Consider the following 22,818-nt stretch of genomic DNA (forward strand, 5'->3'; position numbering starts at 1 on the left):
ATGTCTGATAATCGATGTTTAAAATACCGTGAAGATGAAGAGGAAGATGAACAAAATGGTAAGTGCATTTTAATAATTGGTCTTTATTTATTTAAATTGAAGAAACTACATTTAAGTGTTATTATTAGTTTATGTATTTTATTTGTACATATATTTACTTCTAAAATGTTTCATTTTCTGTGGTATATGTGTAAATATTATGTGTGTCTGAATATTCCCAAACACTCTGTATGGAATAGGTCATTGTTGTCCTAATATATATATATATATATAATGTCAAATATATTACTACTAACATATTATGAAGATGCAGAAAATCACACATTTGAAGATTTCTTTTGAACAATTCCAGCTGTTGTGTGGAATAAATCATAATAAATACAGAACTTACAGCTTGCAGGGTTGAGTAAAATCAACTTCTCATATTCACAATGTTCTAATATTCAGTGTGAAATGGCATGAATTCATATAGCGCTATTTGCACTGCATTAAAGTTAATTTGTTTTATTTGCAGATGAAGAATGTGACAAAACTCCCAGGCCTGGGAAACAGCCAAGGGTAGGAGCACAGAAGGCAACAGGGAAAGACAAAAGAGGTGGTACAAAAAAGGCTAGGGTGTTATTTGCAGATGAAGAATGTGACGACGCGATAACTACGATTGACACTTACAAACCATTAAGAGTCTATGCAGAAGGCAACTATGCTCGAACTTATGAGTCAGCTTTTAAAAACCAACCAAGAAAGAGGATTCCCCAGGCTGGAGCTTATACAGAAGTAGGATTTGGACGAGTTCGTGCTGAATTCTATGATTTAGAGGCCGAAGCCAAAGGTCCCAACGTCTCATTTGGTTCTGAAGCCAGTGTGGTTGGGGTCGCAGCAATGGCTCGGGCTGAATTTGGCAGCATATCGGCTAAAGGCGGTTCAGTTGGTGTGAAACTGGGACTTGGAGTTGATACGGGTGGTTCTTTTGGTGAGAATGGGATGGAGGTCAAAGTCTTGGGAACTGGATTCTCAATTGGTCCAACAACAAGTGTATCTGTTCTGGGTTCAGAAGTAAAAGTGTCATGTGCGGTCATGTAGTCAATCATGTACAGGTATTAATTACTTTTGAATATATATTATATGTGAAACAGTCTCATATCTTGAAAATCTTTTTACATTCACCCAGTTGAACTGCATGTTGCCTGTGATGCAAAAGCCTCCGGGGTGGCAATGGCACAGAAGTCTGGGCCCGTCATCGCTGCTTGCATTTTTTATTTATTAATTCCTTCTTTCATCATTATAAATTAAAACGTGTTATTGTACTGTTAACATATAGGTAAACTGGAAAAAAAGAAGTTTAAACCCATTTTTAGTACAATATCAGTATTGTTGTTGAGCTATAGATATAAAGAATTATACTTTAACAATATGGAAACATAAAATGTTTTATTTTTATTATTTCATATTGATATTGAGGTCAAACTGTATTGCAATTTCTTTATTTCTTATTTTTTATTATTTCTTTATTTCTAATTAATGTGAAATTGTATTGTTTTTTATGCTTGTGAAGCACTTTGAGTGTTTGAGTTGCTGTTATGTGTACACAGAACTTTCTAGAGACTTTTGACATATTTTTTTCCCATTTATGTAATAAACTGAAAACAAAAAAATTATTTTTGCAGCTGTATTTGTCTTTCCATGAATTTCCATAAGATGCAGCTGTGTTTTTAGCTCAATTGTTTTCTTTAGGATTATTCTTATTTTTATTATTTTTATTCAAGATTTTGGGGGCTTCTGGGGCCCTTAACATGCTCAAAAACTCTTGAAAAACTCTGACACAGGTCAGAATCCGTGGCCATTAGGGCGGGGGCAAATGCTTTGAAATCACCCTCTTATTTTTACCCGATTTGCTTCAAACTTCATCAGTATAATTTCAGATGTAGGCCTGTGAAAGCATTCTTGATATCTTAAATACTGTTGCCATGGCAATACATCAAACTTTAATAATATTCTTGGGTGTTTTTGAGGCTCTTAGCATGCTTCAAATTGCATGAAACTTGACACACACATCAGAGATGTCTTCCAGTAAACATGAGCCAAGCCTTAGAAATGGGAGTGGAGGAGAAGCTCTATAGCGCCACCTTTCAACAAAAGTGGGAGGCTAGTTTTACCTACAGTCACCAAACTCGTGACATATATTGTTCTCATCAAGCTAAACAACTTTCTAATTTACAATCATTAGCTCTGACCAACTTCCTGTTTCTGAGTTTTTGAGGTTCACTTTTCTTATTTATGTTGAAATCAGTGCATGGACATGTGTGTCTTGTGTGGGTGTTAAATCCTCTCCTGAGGTTTGTGAGTCAAACTGAACTTCAGTCATTCCAAAATAAAAGTCACAGAAGAGCGGCGTTAATATAATGTCATAATTTCTCACCCCCATGTCATATATACATTTTAAACATATACAACAATATTTTTGGTGTCTCAAAAATGTTAAATCACTAAAATATAGTTAAAGAAAACACAAGATTCAAGGCTTTCTATGAGACAATTCATTTGCATTTTATTTATTTTTTGACACAAGACTGAATTCATGTTACTCAAAGAGAAATACAGGCTTTATGAAGCTTATGCTTCAAAAATATTATAAACCACTGATATTGATGCACAATAACACATGCCACAAACTATATAAACAGGCATCAATGAAAGCATGAACACCTCCTCATCATCATCATAATTCTCAGACACACTGATCTGACAGCATCCGTTTGGGGATGTAGTCGTTTCCTGGCACGGCAAGGACAGTGAAGGAGCAGGTCATGATCTGAGAAAACAGGGGAAACAAGAAATCTATATATAGTATTTTTATATATATATTCACATTTCAATTAAAAAACATCCACAGATGATTATAGATTAGTTTCAATTCAATTACATGCAAAATTATTGCATTGCATTGTTGCTGTCATGATCCCAGCCTGTGTGTTCCCTGTGAGGATTCCTGGACTTTTATCTTGAAGTGTTTCCTGTTTCTTGTGCTGTTTTGTAGTTCTTTGTAGTTGTTCATGTTGATTAGTTTCACATTTACCACGCCCCTTGTTATCTTGTTAAACTAGTCTTCCCTGAGTGTATAGTGCTTGTGTTTTGTCAGTCGTTGTATCTTGCTGTAACTTTCTCCTGCCTTGTGTTTCTTGATTTACTCTGGTTCCCTTGTGTTTCGTTCCCCTTGTGGATTTCAACAATAACTCTAGCTGCATGTGGATCCTCCTCTCTGTCTGAATGCCCATCCGTTACAATTGCATTACATTATTGCAGGGGTCTCCATACTCGGTCCTGGAGGGCCGCTGTCCTGCAGAGTTTAGCTCCAACCCAAATAAACACACCTGAACCAGCTAATCAGTAGGTGCGTTTACACGGAGCACTGTAATCGGTTTAAAAGTCCAATCCGAATGAAAAGGCTCCATATAAACACCTCAATCAGAATAAAAATGGCCAAACCGAATGAAATTGTAATCGGTTTGAGAGGGGAGGGACAAACCTTTTCATGAACCGATCAAACGAAAAATTCCACCATGTAAACGAACTATTCCGATTACTTTGATTGTGTATGTTTTTCTGTGACGAGATATATATAGCGCACACGCCTCCACAACTGAAGAGCGCGCGCCGCGCTCACACCACGCTAATGTTGACAAGAGAGGAAAGTTCATTTTTCTGAGGTATTAAACTTATTTCGTAACATGTTATGAACATAATGTTGGAATAATGACACAGACATAGCCTGGCTACAGCATCTCATCTTGACAGCTTTTGTCTTATTGGCTTCAACTGTGCCTGACAGAAGAATTAATTTTTCTGAGGTGATTCTTACACTTTACAACAAATAATGAATAGCTTTTATAAAACTGTATAAGTCCTGGTGGCCGTTGAGAGTTGCCATTGCAACGGGGAACATTCAAGCTGCTGGAGAGGACGTGTCGATATTTTGTTTCTTGTAAGTTAGATTTAAAAAAAGTTAAGCTACACTGTGTAACTTTTTTAGTTTATTCTTAGCTAAAAACACTTAGTTCTTTCAAAAATATATCTGCTCATTAATGTATATTTACTTCTTTCAAGTAATAAAGTATTCTCGTAAGTTTATAATATGCCATTGAAAATACATACGGGTGAGGGTTTGAATGCGGGTCGCCATGTTGCCCCTCCATCTTGAAAGTACATCAGCCAAAGAGGGACATACCCGTAAATTCAAGCTTTGCCTTTCGCGTTTTAACACTCGATGGCACCGTGTCCAATGTGGACGAGGTGGAACTGGAAGCCATGTTAATCTTGGACTAAATCGGCCACCGTAGGAGTTAAAACGAAATCGGAATTGAGAGGAACAGAAACTAATATTCACTGGATGGTCATATACCTTTTCACCACTAGATGGGGGAAAATATCACACAGTGTAGCTTTAAGCAACTGCTTCAAATTGGTTAAGTAACATTACCCACAGTCTACTTTAATTACTTTTGTTCATATTTATTCCTCTGTGATTATGGTATCTTTCCTTAATCATCTGAAATATCTATGCGTTTAGTAATAGTATGCGGAGCACGTCTTGAATGCTTTCATTCTTGTTTCACCGTATATCCTATGTTTTTATTAATAATTTGGGTGCATTTTATAGTTAATTTTGTGTTTTTCAAAATAAAGGAATTGAATAGCCTACATTTTGATTCCGCATTCATCATTCACAGCTGTTGAAATAGCCATTGTATAGGACATAAATTAGTTTAAACTACTGCATGTCCGCCCACAGAAAAATAAATAAATAAATATAAAAATTACCAACACAGAACTATTGATCCACGATACTAACGTTACGAATCTCTGCGGCAGACAAACTGTGTGCGCATGTCTCAAAATGATCCCGACTGAAAGTCAGCACATGTAAACACCAGATGGGTTTAGATAACGTCTCATGTAAACAGTCCACCGAATCTTTCAATCGGAATGACAAAAAAAGTGCGCATGTAAACGTGGCTAGTGTCTTACAAAGCCCTAGTTAGACACTGGTTAGCTGGTTCAGGTGTGTTTAATTGGGGTTGGAGCTCAAATCTGCAGGGTGGTAGCCCTCCAGGACTGAGTTTGGAGACCCCTGCATTACATTAATATAGCAGGGGTGTCCAACCCTAGTCCTGGAGGGCTACCACCCTGCAGATTTGAGCTCCACCCTGAATCAAACACACCTGAAGAAGCTGATCGTGGTGTTCAGGGCTGCTTGATCATTTCAGACAGGTGTGTTGGAGCAGGGTTGGACACCCCTGCATTATAGCATTGCCCAAAAGGCAAATAGTATACATAACTGCATATGCCTAAAATATTTGTGCATAACCAGAAAATGTTACATTTATGTAGTAGCGCTTTTCGCTTGACATCCCAACTCAAGAAAACACAAACTGTGATCTATCATTAGATGTTATTTCTCACCTGTGCGTTAGACTGCACAGCACAGTCTGTCAGATTGACCCGGGCCTGATTCTCGCAGACGGTCTGAGCTGCTTTTATCTGTAACATGTATTCGACCCGTGCAGGAGGAACCAGCTGCAACACACACATGATCAGAAGATCCATCAGGGTAAAGGATCTGCGTGTCACCTGGTGAACGTGACACTTACCTGAGCCGCGTCTGATATGATATCCACCACTTTAAAGGCGTACGGGTAGCTACTCATGCGATTGTGGACGTTCATGGCAAAGTCTGCCACGTTGATGACATCCCGGCTGTAGGTTAGTGTCATGCCATCCCCTGTAACAACGAGAGCTGAGAAAACGGACGCAAAGAGGGGCAGAATGCAAACCATCCTGGCAGGTCGAGAGTCTGTGGGAACAAAAGCAAAGTCAGAGTCATAGGTGTATCCGTATGAGGGTGGAAACATGAAGTCATTAGACACAGCTCTCACCCTGACGGTTGAACACACACCTCTGTTCACTCCTCAACACACAAGCTTCTCGTGTTTCTGCATCCTGCTGATGGAGAGACGCTCATGCTCCAGCTCAACTCACTGACTCATCACAGAAAAGCCATATTCTCATGTTCTTCACACAAGAGCAGCTGCAGTGATCTGTGTGTACATCATCTGCCAGGTCACATGACCAGACTAGGACCCGATGCAGAGCAGTCCAGAATATCTCCTGCTGAAAAAAGACAGGAAGAAAACGACATGGTGGTAAACTGGTTCCTGAGTGCCCAAAACTACCAAACCAGTCTGACCAGTATAATCCGGGTGGAGACCCAATTTATCTCATGAGCACGAATAAACACTTGCAAACCACTTTGGTTCAGTTAATATTTGGCAGGAATTATCCACCATTTCACTGGCTGTAATCCGTGAGGCTGAAATGCACAGCAGCTGAGGCTTTTAAAGTAAGGTGACCAGATTTCTGAAATGGAAACCGGGGACATTTCCTATTTGAGTGGTCAAAATATCACAAAAAAATCCTATTCAATAAAAACGGGGACAAATATTTGAGATTTTGTTGTTGTGGGCTCCCTATATATTGTTATTAACATTAATAATTACTATGATTTAGTTTGATTATTACGATTGTTGGTCTGGTTTTAATACAATTCATCGCACCCGGAAAAAACAAAACAAAAAAACAATGAAAACAGTTAATAGTAACCACTGTAAATCACAATTCAAAACAGTATTTTCCTCCTGGGACCCACGAATAGATTTTTATTATATTCTAGGGAATTTCTCTGACATCATACATGTCTCAGTCTGGATGTCCTGTAAAGAGCACATTCGGGGCTTTGCAGAGATACCAAATGTTTGGAGTTTTCACCAGGACAACAACAACTTCTTGGTCTCTAAAAACGGCTGACATTAATGTTTAACACTCTTATGGAAACATGATAAAAAAAATTAATTATAATTTAAATCCGATTAATTTTCTAAGTGTTTGTTATAAATCAACATCTCAGGAAAATGTTATTGGGTTTCTAATCAAAATATGACTTTATGTTACAAAATGGGGCATTGATTTCATACATGTCCACTGTTGTGGATGCCAGGATTTATCATGTTTATCAGGCATTTTGGAGACATAACAAATAAATAGGAAAGAAATTACATTTCAATATTCCTATGAAATATTATTCTGATATTATTATGAAAATGTTGCCAATTATTACTTGTTGCACAAAGAACACATTCATATGCAAATTAGATGCAGTGTATAGATACATTGTATTGAATGGGAAAATCCAAGTATGGCCATTTTACACACATATGGTTTATCAATGCATTCCGTTATATCTTTCATAACATAGTTCAGAATTATCTTTAAACAAAGTTTGTTTAAAAAAAAATCCTGAAACCTAAAAATTGATTGGTGAATTAAAAATAAATCCCATTGTTTTTGCCTATACATGCAATTTCATGTCATTTTATTTTTTAAACAACTGAGTCCTGGTGTCAACTACAGAGGACATATCACAACATATGAATACAATATTATTTTTCAAAAATGTTTTTTTCTCCCATTTGTTTCTTATGCTCCAACAATGTAATAACAAGAAAAAATACTAAATTCAAAACACTTTTTTTTCTGGGTCCCAGGAGGATATAACGTGACTTAACAAAAATAAAAATAAAACAACATAAATATGATATGATGAATAAAACTATTTAACAAATAGAATTGTATTTAATACTTTCATTTTCACAAGTTTATACTGTATATATACCCACATGAAAAACTACTATAGTATTATAGTAAAAATACTATAGTGTTATAATGAACCGTATAGTAAATATACTACAGTAAATTAACAAAGTGTAGTAGCCTAAATACTATAATATACTACAATTGACTGTAGAGTCTTTACTATTGTATGGTTCAAAAACACTATAGTATTTACTAGAGTAATTTTACTATAATATGCTATAGTATTTTTTCATGTGGGTACATTTTAAACTTCAAATTAAATATGTTTGTGCTTGAAAATATCTTACTGTCTTTAATTGGTCTTGTTATTTTGCATTTTAGGCTTATTTTAAGCATGTGTTTAAGTATGTGTATGCACATGTATTTGTTTAGTTTATATATAGGCTATATATATATATATATATATATATATATATATATATATATATATATATATATATATATATATATATATATATATATATATATATATATATATATATATATATATATATATATATATATATATATATATATATAGTTAAGATGTGTGGTAATCACTGCGTTGTGACTGCGGAACTTTTGGGGACGAAACAATCCCGATATAGGCCCTGATATAAAGCACATACAAACAGTATTACTTTAATTTAACATTAATAGTTATTATGTTACTACCTTGAAAGCGATAATGTTTATTTTGATATTTGACGATAATGGCGCTCTCTCGGTTCCGTTCTTCATGAAGTAGTAGCGACCATAGAGTCAGCGTATCTCACAGCGCCATCTGCTGGTGAAAATAATCACCGTCAGCTGCATATCAGCGATACACACATGCCACAGCTGCTGAATGTCCTGTATGTTGGGCTTTTTTGCAATGTTTATGTTGTTTTGAACGAGCTGTAAAACGGGGACATTAGCGGGGACAGCTCAACAAAGACCGGGACTGTCCCCGGAAAACGGGGACGTCTGGTCACACTATTTGAAAGCACTTCCTGGATCATTACTTGGCACAGATCTTGTGATTTCTGTGAGCTTCTGAACGGCACAGGATGATCATTCTCAGGCAGGACAGAGGAACTCAAACAGGCTGAGAGCGTTTTAAAGCAGTTTTTCCCTGAGTCCATCAAGGTGTGGAGAAATTTTAAAGAAAGTATTTAGCTTCATACTGATATCACAATGCTTCTAGCTTGACTTCCTCAGCTGTAAATAACTCCATGTTTTCCAGGTTTATGGCTGTATTTTCAACATCAACAGAGGGAAACCTCACAATCTGCAGGTCATCGCAGACCAGTGGCCAGATTTCACTGTCATTATTTGCAAACCGAAAGTTCAGGTAAAATCATTTCACATATGCAGACATTTATGATTTACTGTTAGTCAAACCAATACACTAAGGTGACCAGATTTCTGAAATGGAAACTATTTGAGTGGTCAAAATACCACTAAAATCTCATTTGTTATTATATTTTATTTAAAAAACGGGGACAATAATTTTTTGAATGTTTTTGTTGTTGTGGGCTCTCTATGTTATTATTAACATTAATAATTATTATGATTTAGTTTGATTATTAGGATTTTTGGTCTGGATTTAATTCAACCCAACCGCAAAAAAAAAAAAAAAAAAGTTAATAGTAACCATTGTAAATAACAAGCAGTTCAAAACAATATTATAGCATGACTTAACATAAAAAACATTACAAAAATAAAACAACATAAATATGATAAATAAAACTATTTACAAATATTGTAGGATTTTATAATTGAATTTAATATTTTATACTAGTTTTGTTACGTTTTAGCTTGAAAATAATTCTTACTATCCTTAGTTGGTCTTGTTATTTTGCATTTTTGGCTTATTTTAAGCAGAAAGTATGTATTCTGCGCATGTATTTTTTGCAAGTGTAATTGTTTAGGTTTTTTTATATTTATAGTTAGGGTTGGGTACCGTTTTTTAGTTTTTTTCGAGACTGGTGCCAAACCGATACTTTTAAAACGGTACCGGTGCCTAAACGGTGCCTGAATCGATACTTTAAAAAAAAAAAAAGGCCACAAAACGAGGTGGATGACATTTAATGGCTTTTTATTTATTTATTTTTTATTATTATTTAAATTGTACCATTTATTAAAAGTTCAATGTATACTTAAATGTATGAATATAAATAAATACAAAACACAATTTACTTATTTACAAATTATTATTGACTTATTTACGAATTCACAGTAAAACCTAAGCCACCTAACCCAACTACAGGCCTAATTTAACTCTAAATAACAGTTACATTTATAATAGCAAAGTAGTCTGTATTATTGGTCTGCTACAAACCAGCTTCGCGCTTCAGCTTTATTTTGAAATATGATAATATATTCTCTGGCTAAATATTTTAGAGCGCATCGCCTTAATGTTTCCATGGCGACGCGTCATGCTTCTCACATGACACACAGCAGCCGCTATAGCGCTGACAGCTCAGCTGCACCGGGTTTATTTCGTTTTTTTTTTTTTTATTCAAAATATTCACTAACTTCTTAACTGTGTCACAAACTATATGATATTCTGATTTTCAAATATGTGTGAGTGAATGTGTGTTAGTTGATCTAAAGCGCAATGGGCGGCGCCATGTTAGTTTGCGAATCGGATCTGTCGGATTTACAACACGTAAATTCATTCACGTCTCACGAAATACATGAAAGTAAGTGACCAGTGAACTGGAAGAAGAATAGAGTAAACTATATAGTTACTATATAATGTGCATGTATCTGATGTGAATAAAAAACGTAGTCAAGTTAGCTATAACTGTCTGAAAGGATTGTTATTGCAGCTTCCATAGACATCAGTGTGTGTTTTTTGCTAGTACTTATGAGCATTTAAGTGTCTGAAACCTGAAATAAACATGATGTGGTTGAAAACATTGAATAGTTGTCATGAGTTGTGATGTGACGAGCGCTGAGCGTCTGTCTCTGGCTCGGCGCCAGCCAAAGCGCGAAAATACTTTTGAATTTTGGCACCGAAATCTGCGTTCTGATTCGGTTCGGTACATATCGGTCATATAAAGGGTTTCGGTACCCAACCCTATTTATAGTTCAGATGTGTGTAATCACTGCTTTGCGACTGCAGAACTTTTGGGGGGGAAACAATCCCTCACCCCGTTGAGGCTCTGTTATAAAACACATACAAACAGTTTTACTTTACTTTAATGTTAATAGTTAGTATGTTACTACCAGTTAGTACCTTGAAGTATTAGCGGCGTGTGCGCGTCAAAGTAGAGTCAGTGTATCTCACAGCGCCATCTGCTGGTGACAATAATCACTACAAGATTGCTCCTATAACCAGCAGCTGCTGTATTTTGTTTGGGCGCTTTTTTGCAATATATCTGCAGCTTGTTTTGAATGAGCTGTAAAACGGGGACATTTCCGGGGACAGCTCCAGTCAGGGACAGAACACCAAAAGCCGGGATTGTCCCCGGAAAACGGGAACGTCTGGTCACCCTAATATAAACCAGAATTGTTTGCAGGGCTCAAATGATCGAGAAGGAGATTTCAACATATACAGCATCTACTCGAGGAGCAAAGCCAGCCTGAGGAACTTTCTGGACACTCCTGGTGTGGTCAATAAGGACTCGTTCACATTATTGGCAGGTACACACACACTCACACACACTATTTGCTGTAAGTGAAGCATACACTAACCTGCTGGCTGATACAGGGATTGACATCAGGCATTTAGAAGCGGCTCAGGAGTTTGCGGATCAACATGGACTTCCTTGGAAAAAGCAAGCAGTGATGAATGTGTTCCTTCTGCAGGACGTCAACCAGCTGCAGTTTAACAACAGGTACACACGATCCTCTTCATCAACATACATTAAAAATTATCAGACTTTTTTGTCATAATTTTGACTTTTCTCACAATTATATGACTTGATGTGTCAATTTCGATTTTCTTCTTGTAAATATGACTTAAAGGAACATGCCGACTTTTTGGGACTTTATCTTATTCCCCATATCCCCCAGAGTTAGATAAGTCCATACACACCATTCTCATCTCCGTGCCATAACTCTGTCTGACACACACACTGCTAGCCTAGCTTAGCACAAAGACTGGAGGTGAATGGCTCCAGCTAGCCGACTGCTCAATAAGTGACAAAATAACGCCAACATTTTCCTATTTACATGTTGTGATGTGTATAGTTATGACTTAATGAATGTAATAATTTTGACTTTTAATCTGTTAAATATGACTTAATGTGTCATAATTTTGACTTTTCATATAGTTATGATTTAGTAATTTTAACTTTTTTTTTGTCACCACTGTGTCATAATTATGCCTTAGTATTTCATAACTTTGACTTTTCATCTCATAATTAAGACCTGATATGTTTTTGATTTATTTATTCTCATAAATGACAAGTCAATTTCGATTTAGTATGTCATAATTTTGACTTGTCATTTCAACTTTTCATCTCATAAATGACGTCATAATTTTGACATTTCATATCACTATTATGACTTAGTATGTCATAAATTCGACTTCTCATCTCAATTTGTGACAGTCATAATTTTAACTTGATTTCATAAATATGACTCTCATAATTACCTTTTTAATGTAATTTTACATTAAATTACATTAAATATGTAATTTCAACTTTTAATGTTGTCACTTCGTCTTTTTGTCATAATTATGACTTTTCGCCTTACATCATTTTCTTATCACTTAATGTCATAAATTTCGACTTTATCTCATTTGACAAAGTCATTATTTTGATTTAGTCATAATTTTGACTTTTTATATAGTTATGATTTAGTATGTAATTTTAACTTTTTGTCATAATTATGCCGTAGTATATCAACTTTGACTTTTCATCTCATAATTAAGACTTGATATGTTTATTTTGATATATTTATTCTCATAAATATGACGTGTCAATTTTGATTTAGTATGTCATAATTTTGACTTTTTGTCATTCCAACTCTCATAAATGACAATAAATGACATTTCATATCATAATTATGACTTAGTATGTCATAAATTCGACTTCTCATCTCAATTATGACTTTGATTTTGACTTGATTTCATAAATATGACTGTCATAATTAATGACCTTTTTAATGTAATTTTACATTAAATTACATTATGTAATTTCAACTTTTTATGTTGTCACTTCGCCTTTTTGTGTCATAATTATGAATTTTCGTCATACATCATTTTCTTATCACTTAATATGTCAAATTTCGACTTTTCATCTCATTTGACAAAATGTCATAATTTTGATTTAGTGTCATAATTTTGACTTTTCATCTCTTAAATATGACTTATTGTGTCAATTTCGACTTCTCATATAGTTATGATTTAGTATGTAATTTTAACTTTTTTGTCATAACTGACTTTTCATGTTTATTTAGATTTTTATTATAAATGTGACGTGTCAATTTTGACTTTTGAGTATGTCATAAATTCGACTTCTCATCTCAGTTATGACTGTCATAATTTTTACTTTTTATTTCATAAATATAACTCAATTATTCCAATTAATTATGACCTTTTATTGTAATTTTACATTAAATTACAACAAATACATCATTTAAACTTTATATATCATGTCACTTCACCTTTTTATGTCATACTTATGACTTTTTAAGTCAATTTTGACTTCCTATTGACGTTTCGTCATACATCATTTTCTTATCACTTAATATCATAATTTCAATTTTTCATCTCATAATTTGATGTTAATTTTGATTTTCTTCTCATAAATATGAAGTCATTTCGAAATTTAATATACAACCCCAAATCAGAAAAAGTTGGGACAGTATGGAAAACGCAAAAAAAAAAAAGTGATTTCTAAATTTACTTTGACTTGTATTTCATTGCAGACAATATGAACACAAAATATTTCATGTTTTGTCTGGTCAACTTCATGTCATTTGTAAATATGCATCCTTTCCTGTCATTCAGACCTGCAAGACATTTCAAAAAAAGTTGGGACAGTAAAGCATTTACCACTTTGTAATGTTGCCATTCCTTTTCACAACACTTAAAAGACGTTTAGGGACTGAAGACACCAAGTGATGAAGTGTTTCAGGTGTAATTTTGTCCCATTCTTCCTGCAAACAAGTCTTAAGGTGGGCAACAGTATGGGGTCTTCGTTGTCCACACATTCTCTATTGGAGTCAGGGCGGGACTGAGGCAGGCCAGTCAAGTACCAGTACCCTCTTCCTCCGCAGCCAGGACTTTGTAATGTGTGCAGAATGTGGTTTTGCATTGTCTTGTTGAAATATGTATGGACGTCCCTGGAAAAGATGTCTTCTTGAAGGCAGCATATTATGCTCCAAAATCTCTATGTACTTTTCAGCATTAATGGTGCCTTCACAGAAGTGCAAGTTACCTTTGCCAAGGGCACTGACACAACCCCATACCATGACAGACCCTGGCTTTTGGACTTGTTGCTGGTAACAGTCTGGATGATCCTTTTCTTCTTTGGTCCGGAGCACACGGCGTCCATTCCTCCCAAAAAATACCTGAAATACTGATTCATCTGACCACAGTACACGTTTCCACTGTGTGATGGTCCATCCCAGATGCCTCCGAGCCCAGAGAAGTCGACGGCGCTTCTGGACACTGTTAACATAGGGCTTCCTTTTGGCACAGTACAGTTTTAGCCGGCATTTGTGGACGTAACTACGTCTTGTGGTACTTGACAAAGGTTTGCCAAAGTAGTCCTGAGCCCATGTGGTGATATCGCTTCTAGATGAATGACGATTCTTGATGCAGTGCCGCCTGAGGGATCGGAGATCGCGGTTGTTCAGCTTAGGCTTGCGCCCTTGTCCTTTACGCACTGAAATTCCTCCAGATTCCTTGACTCTTTTAATTATGTTATGCACTGTTGAATGTGAAATATCCAAATCTCTTCCTATCTTTCTTTGAGGAACATTGTTTTCAATAATTTTCTCACGTATTTGTTGGCAAACTGGCGATCCTCGGCCCATCTTTGCTCCTAAAGGATTAGACCTTTCTTGGATGCTGCTTTTGTACCAAATCATAATTACAATCACCTGTTGACATCACCTGTTTCAAATCACATCATTATTTAACCATTTTACCTCAGTACTAGCCCTAAATTGCTCCTGTCCCAACTTTTTTTGAAATGTGTTGCAGGTCTGAATGACAGGAAAGGATGCATATTTACAAATGACATGAAGTTGACCAGACAAAACATGAAATATTTTGTTTTCATATTGTCTGCAATGAAATACAAGTCAAAGTAAATGTAGAAATCACTTTTTTTTTTTTTTTTTTGCGTTTTCAATACTGTCCCAACTTTTTCTGATTTGGGGTTGTACATTTGAACATTTGAAAAAGGAACATTGGAAATGGGAACATTTTTCCAATACCTTGTTCTGGCACAGAGTCTTGTTAAATGTTCCTTGCTTTAATAGTTGCCATATTTCTTATTTCTCTTCATGGCGTTCAGTTCCGCAGGTCTGAGGTGTTCCCCGCTCAGCACAGCTCACGCTCATCTGGTGAACAGCACATGGAAGTACGGCGGAGACAGGAACAGCTTTAACTCAGTGCTGAACTACATCTCCCACAATCCTTCACTGTGTGTGATGGAGGAGGGCGGCACGGAGCCCATCTCTTGGCTGCTTGTGTACCAGCACGCTGCTCTGGGTTTACTCCACACGTTACCACAGCACAGACGGAAAGGCCACGCCAGGTTACTGGTGTGTGTGATGGCCACTCAGCTGCTGGAGCGAGGACACCCGGTGTATTGCTTCGTGGAGGAGGGAAATGAGGCTTCCCACAAGCTCTTCACATCCCTGGGGTTCCAGCACTCGCCGGATTACAGGGCTGTGTGGTTTGAGCTCAACACACCAGAGGCCAACACAGACCTGTCAATCACTCCAAATGCCTGATCTAACCTTCATTAAATATTACAGAGTTCTAGCATACCAAAAAAAATCATTATAAATGCACATTTAAATCACTTAAAATATGTCACTGTTTTTAATAATTTCTTCATTTTATATATAAAATAATACCAAATGTTACAATAAATGCATATTTAAAGCATACAACAAATCTGCATGCAAATCTGCAAATACAAAATGAAAGTTTTTAATCACTTCATTACTATTTTATAATTTAGTTATATTATAATGTATTATTCTTTATTTCTAGCATATCATAAAAATATATATGCAAATATAGATCACTTAAAATGTCACTTGGGAGTTTTAATCACATATTCATTATTTGTAAGATATTACCTTCATTTTAAATGCATATTTGTAGCATACAAAATAAATATGCATATATGCAAATATAAATCCCGGAGTATATAAAACACATCTTCATATTTATATGTGTGTGTGTATATAATATTTTTAGAATCACTATGAAATCACTAGAAAATGATTAAACTATGGAGAAAAAATTAAAATAAATGTCACTATGAATGTTTTTTATTGCCTCCATTATTAAACTTTTTTTTTTAACTTATTTATATGCCTATTTGTAACTATCATTTTTAAAAACAATTTTAATTTTATTTTTAACTATATATATATATATATATATATTTTTTTTTTTTTACAAATCTGCATATATACAAATATAAATCACTTAAAATGTAACACTGGAGTTTTTAAATCATCTCCATTATTTATTTATTTATGTTTATATATATATATATATATATATATATATATATATATATATATATATATATATATATATATATATATATATATATATATATATATATATATATATATATATATATATATATATATATATATATATATATATATATATATATATATATATATATATATATATATATATATATATATATATAAAAATATATAAATGTATGTGTATATATATATATATATAAATACATATATATATATAAATATTTATATATTTATATATATATAAATAAAAAAATATATATAAATATACATATATAATATATATATAAATAAAATAAAAATTATAAAAATATATATAATATATATATAAATATATGTATGCGCATGTTATTTATACATATTTCTAGCATATACAAATTTGCATATATGCAAATAAGAATGATTTATTGTCACTGTAGACTTCAAACTTCTTCATTATATGCCATTTTTTTCTATGCATATACACGGTGTACAGTAAGAATATGGTAGTGTGTTATCTTGAACATATTCTTTTCCCATCCTGAGATGATTCTAGCGTGTGCATTTCTGCCCAAAACACTTCAGTAATAACTCACAGTCACAATGCATATAAATCTTAGTTTTATTAAGTCGTACCTCCTACATTAGAGTACTATAAAACAGTACAAAGCTTATATAATGTAGAAATCACTTCTAATATTCTAATAAAAACTGTACAAAACCTGGATAAAAGAGTACACACATTTCATAAAGTTAACACATCTCAGTTTTTTAGCTTCCCTTTGCCATAAACACACATTAGACCTAAGCTAATCCGTTTATGCGTTTAAGATCCGTTTAAAAAAATAAAGGCCTAAATTATTAAAAAGCTCTTGATATGCGTCTAAAACCGAGCGTTCGTGTTCATGATGTGACGAACACAAAGTGCTGATGGAGCACATGTGATCCTGCACGCCGGAGGCCGGTTAATGCAATAAATTAAAGTGAAATGACATGTTAAAGGACTCCACAGCTCCACTGGAGACGCACTGAAGGCCAGAGGCTCTGGTGTTTGAGCTGTAATGCAGACACAACGGTTGCATACCTAGTGCACAACCACTTTGGTTAAAAAGCGCCTCGGCCTGCAGTTTTCAGACACCGCCATGTCCAATCCCTTAAGATCCAGTCCGTCAAAGATATTCCCTGATGAAGGGATTGTAAGACGCGTTGGCAGCTTGTCCAAGTCAGTGGCATGAGTTTAAAGTGGCGATGCAAGTTCAGTTAAAGGCCACTAGGTGGAGGCGGCGGCTATGAGTCCTTCACTGGGATGGATGTTGTGATGGAGCTCAGCCTTGCATATGGTGTGTCCTGCGCAGTGCAGCGAGCTGACAGCAGGGGGCTCCTCGTCTCCTGTCAACAGAACACACACACACACACACACACACACACACACACACACACACACACACAAGCGTCAACAGGCTGGAACTGAAGCATAAGAGAGAAAATCCTCTGAATGGATTTAAAAGTCCATTCTCTCGAGTTAGCACCATGGCAGAAGCAAAACTGTTGGAATCATTTATGGTAATATTACGATATTAATATTTAATATGTGTTAAGCAGTGCTAACTAGAAGCTGAAAGCACCGCCAAATATTAATATCAACCATCCAGAACAGATGCGTTTGAATTCAGGACAAGTCTACAAACAGGCATGTGATCAGATTCACTATATCATATTAATAATAATATTTCATTCATTATTACAATTCAAAAAAGTCCAATATTAATCAATAAATAAATATATTACTATTGCAGTTATTCCATTGTAGTGTAAAATAAAAATGAGTATTAAAAACAATAATGGTCAAAATATTTTATTTTAGCATTTATATTACAAAATTATTCAATACAGAAATATTACTATTGCAATAATTGTACTCTAATGTAAAATTACAACAGAAAATAATAATAAATAGCAATATAGTTATTAAAAATTATATTTTAATTGTATAATTACTGAAGTTAGAATAACTGCAATAGTACTGTATTTCTTTATTAATTAGTTACATTATTCTATTGTAGTGTAAAAATAAAAATGAGTATTAATAATTATTATTATTACTATTATTAAAAACAATAGTACAAATATTTTATTTTAGCATTTAAATGACAAAATTAATCAATAGAAAATATTATTATTGCAATAATAGTACTCTAATATAAAAATAAAAAATAGTAGTATTCTTAAAAAAATTTAATATATAAAATAAAAATATTACAATATAATTAAAAAAAAAAATATATATATTTTTATAATCATTTAAATTAGAATTTTTTAAATAATACTACTGTACTATGTATTACTAAGAATTATTATAAACTATTATTAAATATTATATAAAAAATAATGTTCCAAATATTTTATTTTAGCATTTCCATTACAAAATTAATAAAGAAATATTACTATTGCAATAACACTGCTATAATGTAAAACAAAAAAATATTAAATAATAATACAAAAATAAAGAAAAACTAATTAATAAAGAAATATATTACAATTGCAATTATATTACTGTAGTGTAAATAACTTATTTGAGCATTTTAATTACAAAAGTAATCAATAAAGAAATATTAATATTTCAACAAATCTACAATAGTGTAAAAATATTAAATAATAATAAATATTAGTATCATTATTAAAAATAATATTTTTATTATTTCTTTATTAATTAGTTAAATTTTTCTATTGAAGTGTAAATTAAATGAGTATTAATAATTATTATTACTATTATTATTAAAAACAATAATAAAACATTTAATTTTTACTATTTAAATTACAAAATTAATCAATAAAAATATTATAATTGCAATAATACAACTGTTATGTAAAACATTTTTTTTAAAATAATAATATTAGTATTCTTTAAAAAATATATCAAATAAAAATATATAAAAAAATTTTTTTTTAATATTTTTATTTGATCATTAAAATGAGAAAATTGCAATAATACTACTGTACTGTATCAATCACATCTTCATATTTATATATGTGTATGTGTGTATATTTTTAGAATCACTTAAAAATGATTAAAAAAAATGTCACTATAAATGTTTTAATTGCCTCCATTATTACACCTTTTTTTAACTTTTTTATATGCCTATTTGTAACATTTTTCATTTTTTAAAACTATTTAAATTTTATTATTAACTATATAAATTTTTTTAACAAATCTGCATATATACAAATATAAATCACTTAAAATGTAACACCTCCATTATTTATTTATTTGCTTATGTTTATAAATATGTATATATAAATAAATGTATACATAAATATATATATGCATAAAAATAAATATATATATATATAATATATATAAATATATTTAATAATAAAAATGTGATTATTATTATTAATTATTAATAATAAAACCTCTGAGAAACCTTAAACCTCGTCTTTTATCAACAAATATTGCATTTAAAAATACAGAAGTCTGTATAAATGTGTCTTTAAAGCTACACTGTGTGATATTTTCCCCCATCTAGTGGTGAAAAGGTATATGACCATCCAGTGAATATTAGTTTCTGTTCCTCTCAATTCCGATTTCGTTTTAACTCCTACAGTGGCTGATTTAGTCCAAGATTAACATGGCTTCCAGTTCGACCTCGTCCACATTGGACACGGTGCCATCGAGTGTTAAAACGCGAAAGGCAAAGCTTGAATTTACGGGTATGTCCCTCTTTGGCTAATGTACTTTCAAGATGGAGGGGCAACATGGCGACCCGCATTCAAACCCTCACCCGTATGTATTTTCAATGGAATATTATAAACTTACGAGAATACTTTATTACTTGAAAGAAGTAAATATACATTAATGAGCACATATATTTTTGAAAGAACTAAGTGTTTTTAGCTAAGAATAAACTAAAAAAGTTACACAGTGTAGCTTAAAAAACAAACAAACAAGGAATATTATCCTAAAATGACAATGCAATTAAAGTCCTACCGAGTCCCGAGGAGGAGGACACGCTGTCGGCCAGAGACGAGTTGTCTGCGTGATCCGGTGAGAGTCCTTCCATCAGCGGGATGGAGAGCTCAGACGAGGGCACGGACGAATCATAGATCCCAGAGTCCCTGGGCATCTCCGGCGGACTGGCGGACCCGTCCATGTGAAGAACCGGCCGGGACAAACCCACGTCCTGACCCGAGGACCCCTCCCCGAGTTCCTCCTGCGCCAGGACCAGGGCGTTGCTCCTCACGGGGCAGTCGCTCTCCGAGGGAAGCTTCAGTTGGACCTCGTTCAGGACCAGGCCCGAATCGGGAGGAGGAGCGGCTCGTTTGTTGGGCGGAGGCGGGGGCATGAGCTGCTTCTCGAACCAGTCGGGCTCCTGCTCGATGTGCTGGTGCATGTTGCAGATGGCCACGTACAGCGAGCGGCCCGATTTGCTGCGGAAGTAGTTGCGCCGGCTGACGTTGGGCGGCTGCGGCTCGCGGTCGGTCAGGCTGAGCTGGCGGGAGTGCAGGCGGGAGAAGAGCTGAGGCAGCTGGTCCATCAGCTTGAGCTTGGGCGCCAGGCTGAGGCTCGTGGGCACGTCGCTCTCGTGAGAATAGTCGAAGTACACGGCCATGAAGCGCGAGAGGTCGGAGCTCTTCTGCTGCACCTCTTTGAGCTTCTCTGCGATTATGGCTGTGGCCACGATGAACAGATCGCGGCTGGTCCCGTCTCCGCTCGGCTCCCGGTTGTTCTCCTTGGATGTGGCCTTGCCCTTGCGGTGTCTCTTCTCCACGTAATACTTCAGACCTCTGGAGCACACGGTGATGATGAAGTGAGCCTCGTCGATACGCCGGCTCAGCCAGGCCATCTGACCCTCCTTACAGATCTCCAGGTGCTCCCACAGATCCAGAGACACCTGCACACACACACACACACACACACACACACACACACACACACACACACACACACACACACACACACACATAATCAGATGAGAAGAGAAGTTCCTCATGCACTCTTATCATTATTATTATAAGTTTTAATTTCACTTAAAAAGTTTCCCACAAACACACGCAGAGGCGCATGTGATCATGACAAACATTCAATATGACTATATAATAATAATAATAATACTCATAATAATACTGCTACTAGGGCTGCAACGACGCGTCGATGACGTCGACTACGAAAATACGTCGATGTGCGTGAAATGCGTCGACGCGTCGGCGGCACATTATTTACGTTCTAGAATGGAACAGAAGATCTAGAATAATGGCAGCTTCTGCTCCCGGGCATAGTCAAAATGATCATTTATCATATAAAGCCAGACCGCGACATTCAAAAGTGTGGGAGTACTTTAAACAGAAGCCGAGTAAAACTGTGCTTTGTTCGCTCTGTAACGTCGGTTTCACACTGCACGCGGTGGCAGAGCAGGAGCTGTGCGCGTGGAGAGCGGGAGCTTTCACACTGCCAGTCAGTGTTGCCAAGTCCGCTTTTTTCCGCGGAATTGGGCTACTTCTACACTGTTGCCGCGGGCTGTGTCTCATGTCCGCGGGTTGAAGCAAAAAAACACACATATTTAACCCCCCGAACGCGATGTTTACTAGAGAACCTCCCCGAAACGCGATTGGGCTTGTTTCGGGCTAGTTTTGAGTAACGAATGGGTGGGTTTTGTTGTGTAAACCTGGCAACCCTGCTGCCAGTGTTCTCTCGCGCAGCTGAACCGTGGCGCGTGTATTGCAACAGACGGTATTTTCCTGGGTTCTTCTCCGACCCCAGTACGTCTCGGGCTTTTATTTATTATGGGCTGCATATATCTCCTGTTAATGCGACCTGGTTCCGCTCTGTCCCAAACACATATGCATAATAACTTGCTGTATGTAGGTAGTTTGCACGATTAACGTAACATTAAAGTTAAGATATGCCTCTAGCTTTAATCATTTAAATGTGTCTTTGAAGTTTGGGCAAAAACTTCTGGCAGCTTTAGTGTTTATGCACATGTATCTTCAAAATAGACGACTAGTTATACATTAAAACTATGCTGAAAGCTCCTGTATGTGAACCTTTTGCAGATAAATACAAGTGCATTTTCTTTACTATTGACACAAATCAATAAGTAAATCATACTCAACTACTATAGTAAACAACTTTTCCTAATTAGGCCTACTCTGTATACATTTTATGATGAATAGTATCATTATATATTATGTTTAAAAAGCTTCTTGTGTTCATATATTTCATTATAAAATGGCATACTATGTACACTACCCTTCCTGAAATACAATTAATATTGTCATCATTCATTGATTTCATGTTAAAATAATATACAAATTCACTACCCTCTTTGAAATACAATAATCAGTAAAAAAGAATAATAAGATTAATCTGGGAAAATAATCGTTAGATTAGTCGACTAATCGAAAAAATAATCGTTAGATTAGTCGACAGAAAAAATAATCGTTAGTTGCAGCTCTAACTGCTACTAACATATT

General features: G+C 34.9%; 4 protein-coding genes across 5 annotated transcripts in view; 2 read left to right on the forward strand and 2 right to left on the reverse strand.

The window, feature by feature from the left end:
* The window catches only part of traf3ip2b (TRAF3 interacting protein 2b), a 1,379,907-nt gene that overhangs the window by 940,015 nt on the left and 417,074 nt on the right, over window positions 1–22,818 (forward strand). The window lies entirely within an intron of this gene.
* On the reverse strand, window positions 2,523–6,130 carry LOC307143024 (cystatin-2). Of its 2 annotated transcripts, none has more exons than XM_079844268.1 (4): window positions 5,951–6,130; window positions 5,646–5,848; window positions 5,458–5,571; window positions 2,523–2,809 (listed from the first exon to the last, which is right to left on the reverse strand). In XM_079844268.1, the coding sequence occupies exons 2-4, from the start codon at window positions 5,829–5,831 to the stop codon at window positions 2,726–2,728; spliced, it is 384 nt and encodes a 127-aa protein (XP_079700394.1). In that variant the 5' UTR covers window positions 5,832–5,848; window positions 5,951–6,130; the 3' UTR covers window positions 2,523–2,725. The 2 variants fall into 2 exon arrangements, with proteins under 2 accessions (XP_079700394.1, XP_079700395.1); XM_079844269.1 differs by having other exon boundaries at window positions 5,931–6,130.
* Window positions 8,463–16,173, forward strand: LOC307142813 (glycine N-acyltransferase-like protein 3). Its single transcript, XM_079843933.1, has 5 exons — window positions 8,463–8,811; window positions 8,909–9,016; window positions 11,193–11,316; window positions 11,384–11,510; window positions 15,147–16,173. The coding sequence occupies exons 4-5, from the start codon at window positions 11,461–11,463 to the stop codon at window positions 15,586–15,588; spliced, it is 492 nt and encodes a 163-aa protein (XP_079700059.1). The 5' UTR covers window positions 8,463–8,811; window positions 8,909–9,016; window positions 11,193–11,316; window positions 11,384–11,460; the 3' UTR covers window positions 15,589–16,173.
* il17rd (interleukin 17 receptor D) overlaps window positions 16,947–22,818 on the reverse strand; it is a 76,368-nt gene continuing 70,496 nt past the window's right edge. The window contains exons 12-13 of the mRNA XM_079844699.1: window positions 20,336–21,239; window positions 16,947–17,736 (exon numbers count right to left, since the gene is read on the reverse strand). Of these exons, the coding sequence (XP_079700825.1) occupies window positions 17,618–17,736; window positions 20,336–21,239 (1,023 nt within the window). The 3' untranslated portion in view covers window positions 16,947–17,617. The remainder of the gene's footprint in view (window positions 17,737–20,335; window positions 21,240–22,818) is intronic.

The sequence above is a fragment of the Gobio gobio genome, assembly GCF_949357685.1.
Source record: "Gobio gobio genome assembly, chromosome: 19".
NCBI lineage: Eukaryota > Metazoa > Chordata > Actinopteri > Cypriniformes > Gobionidae > Gobio > Gobio gobio.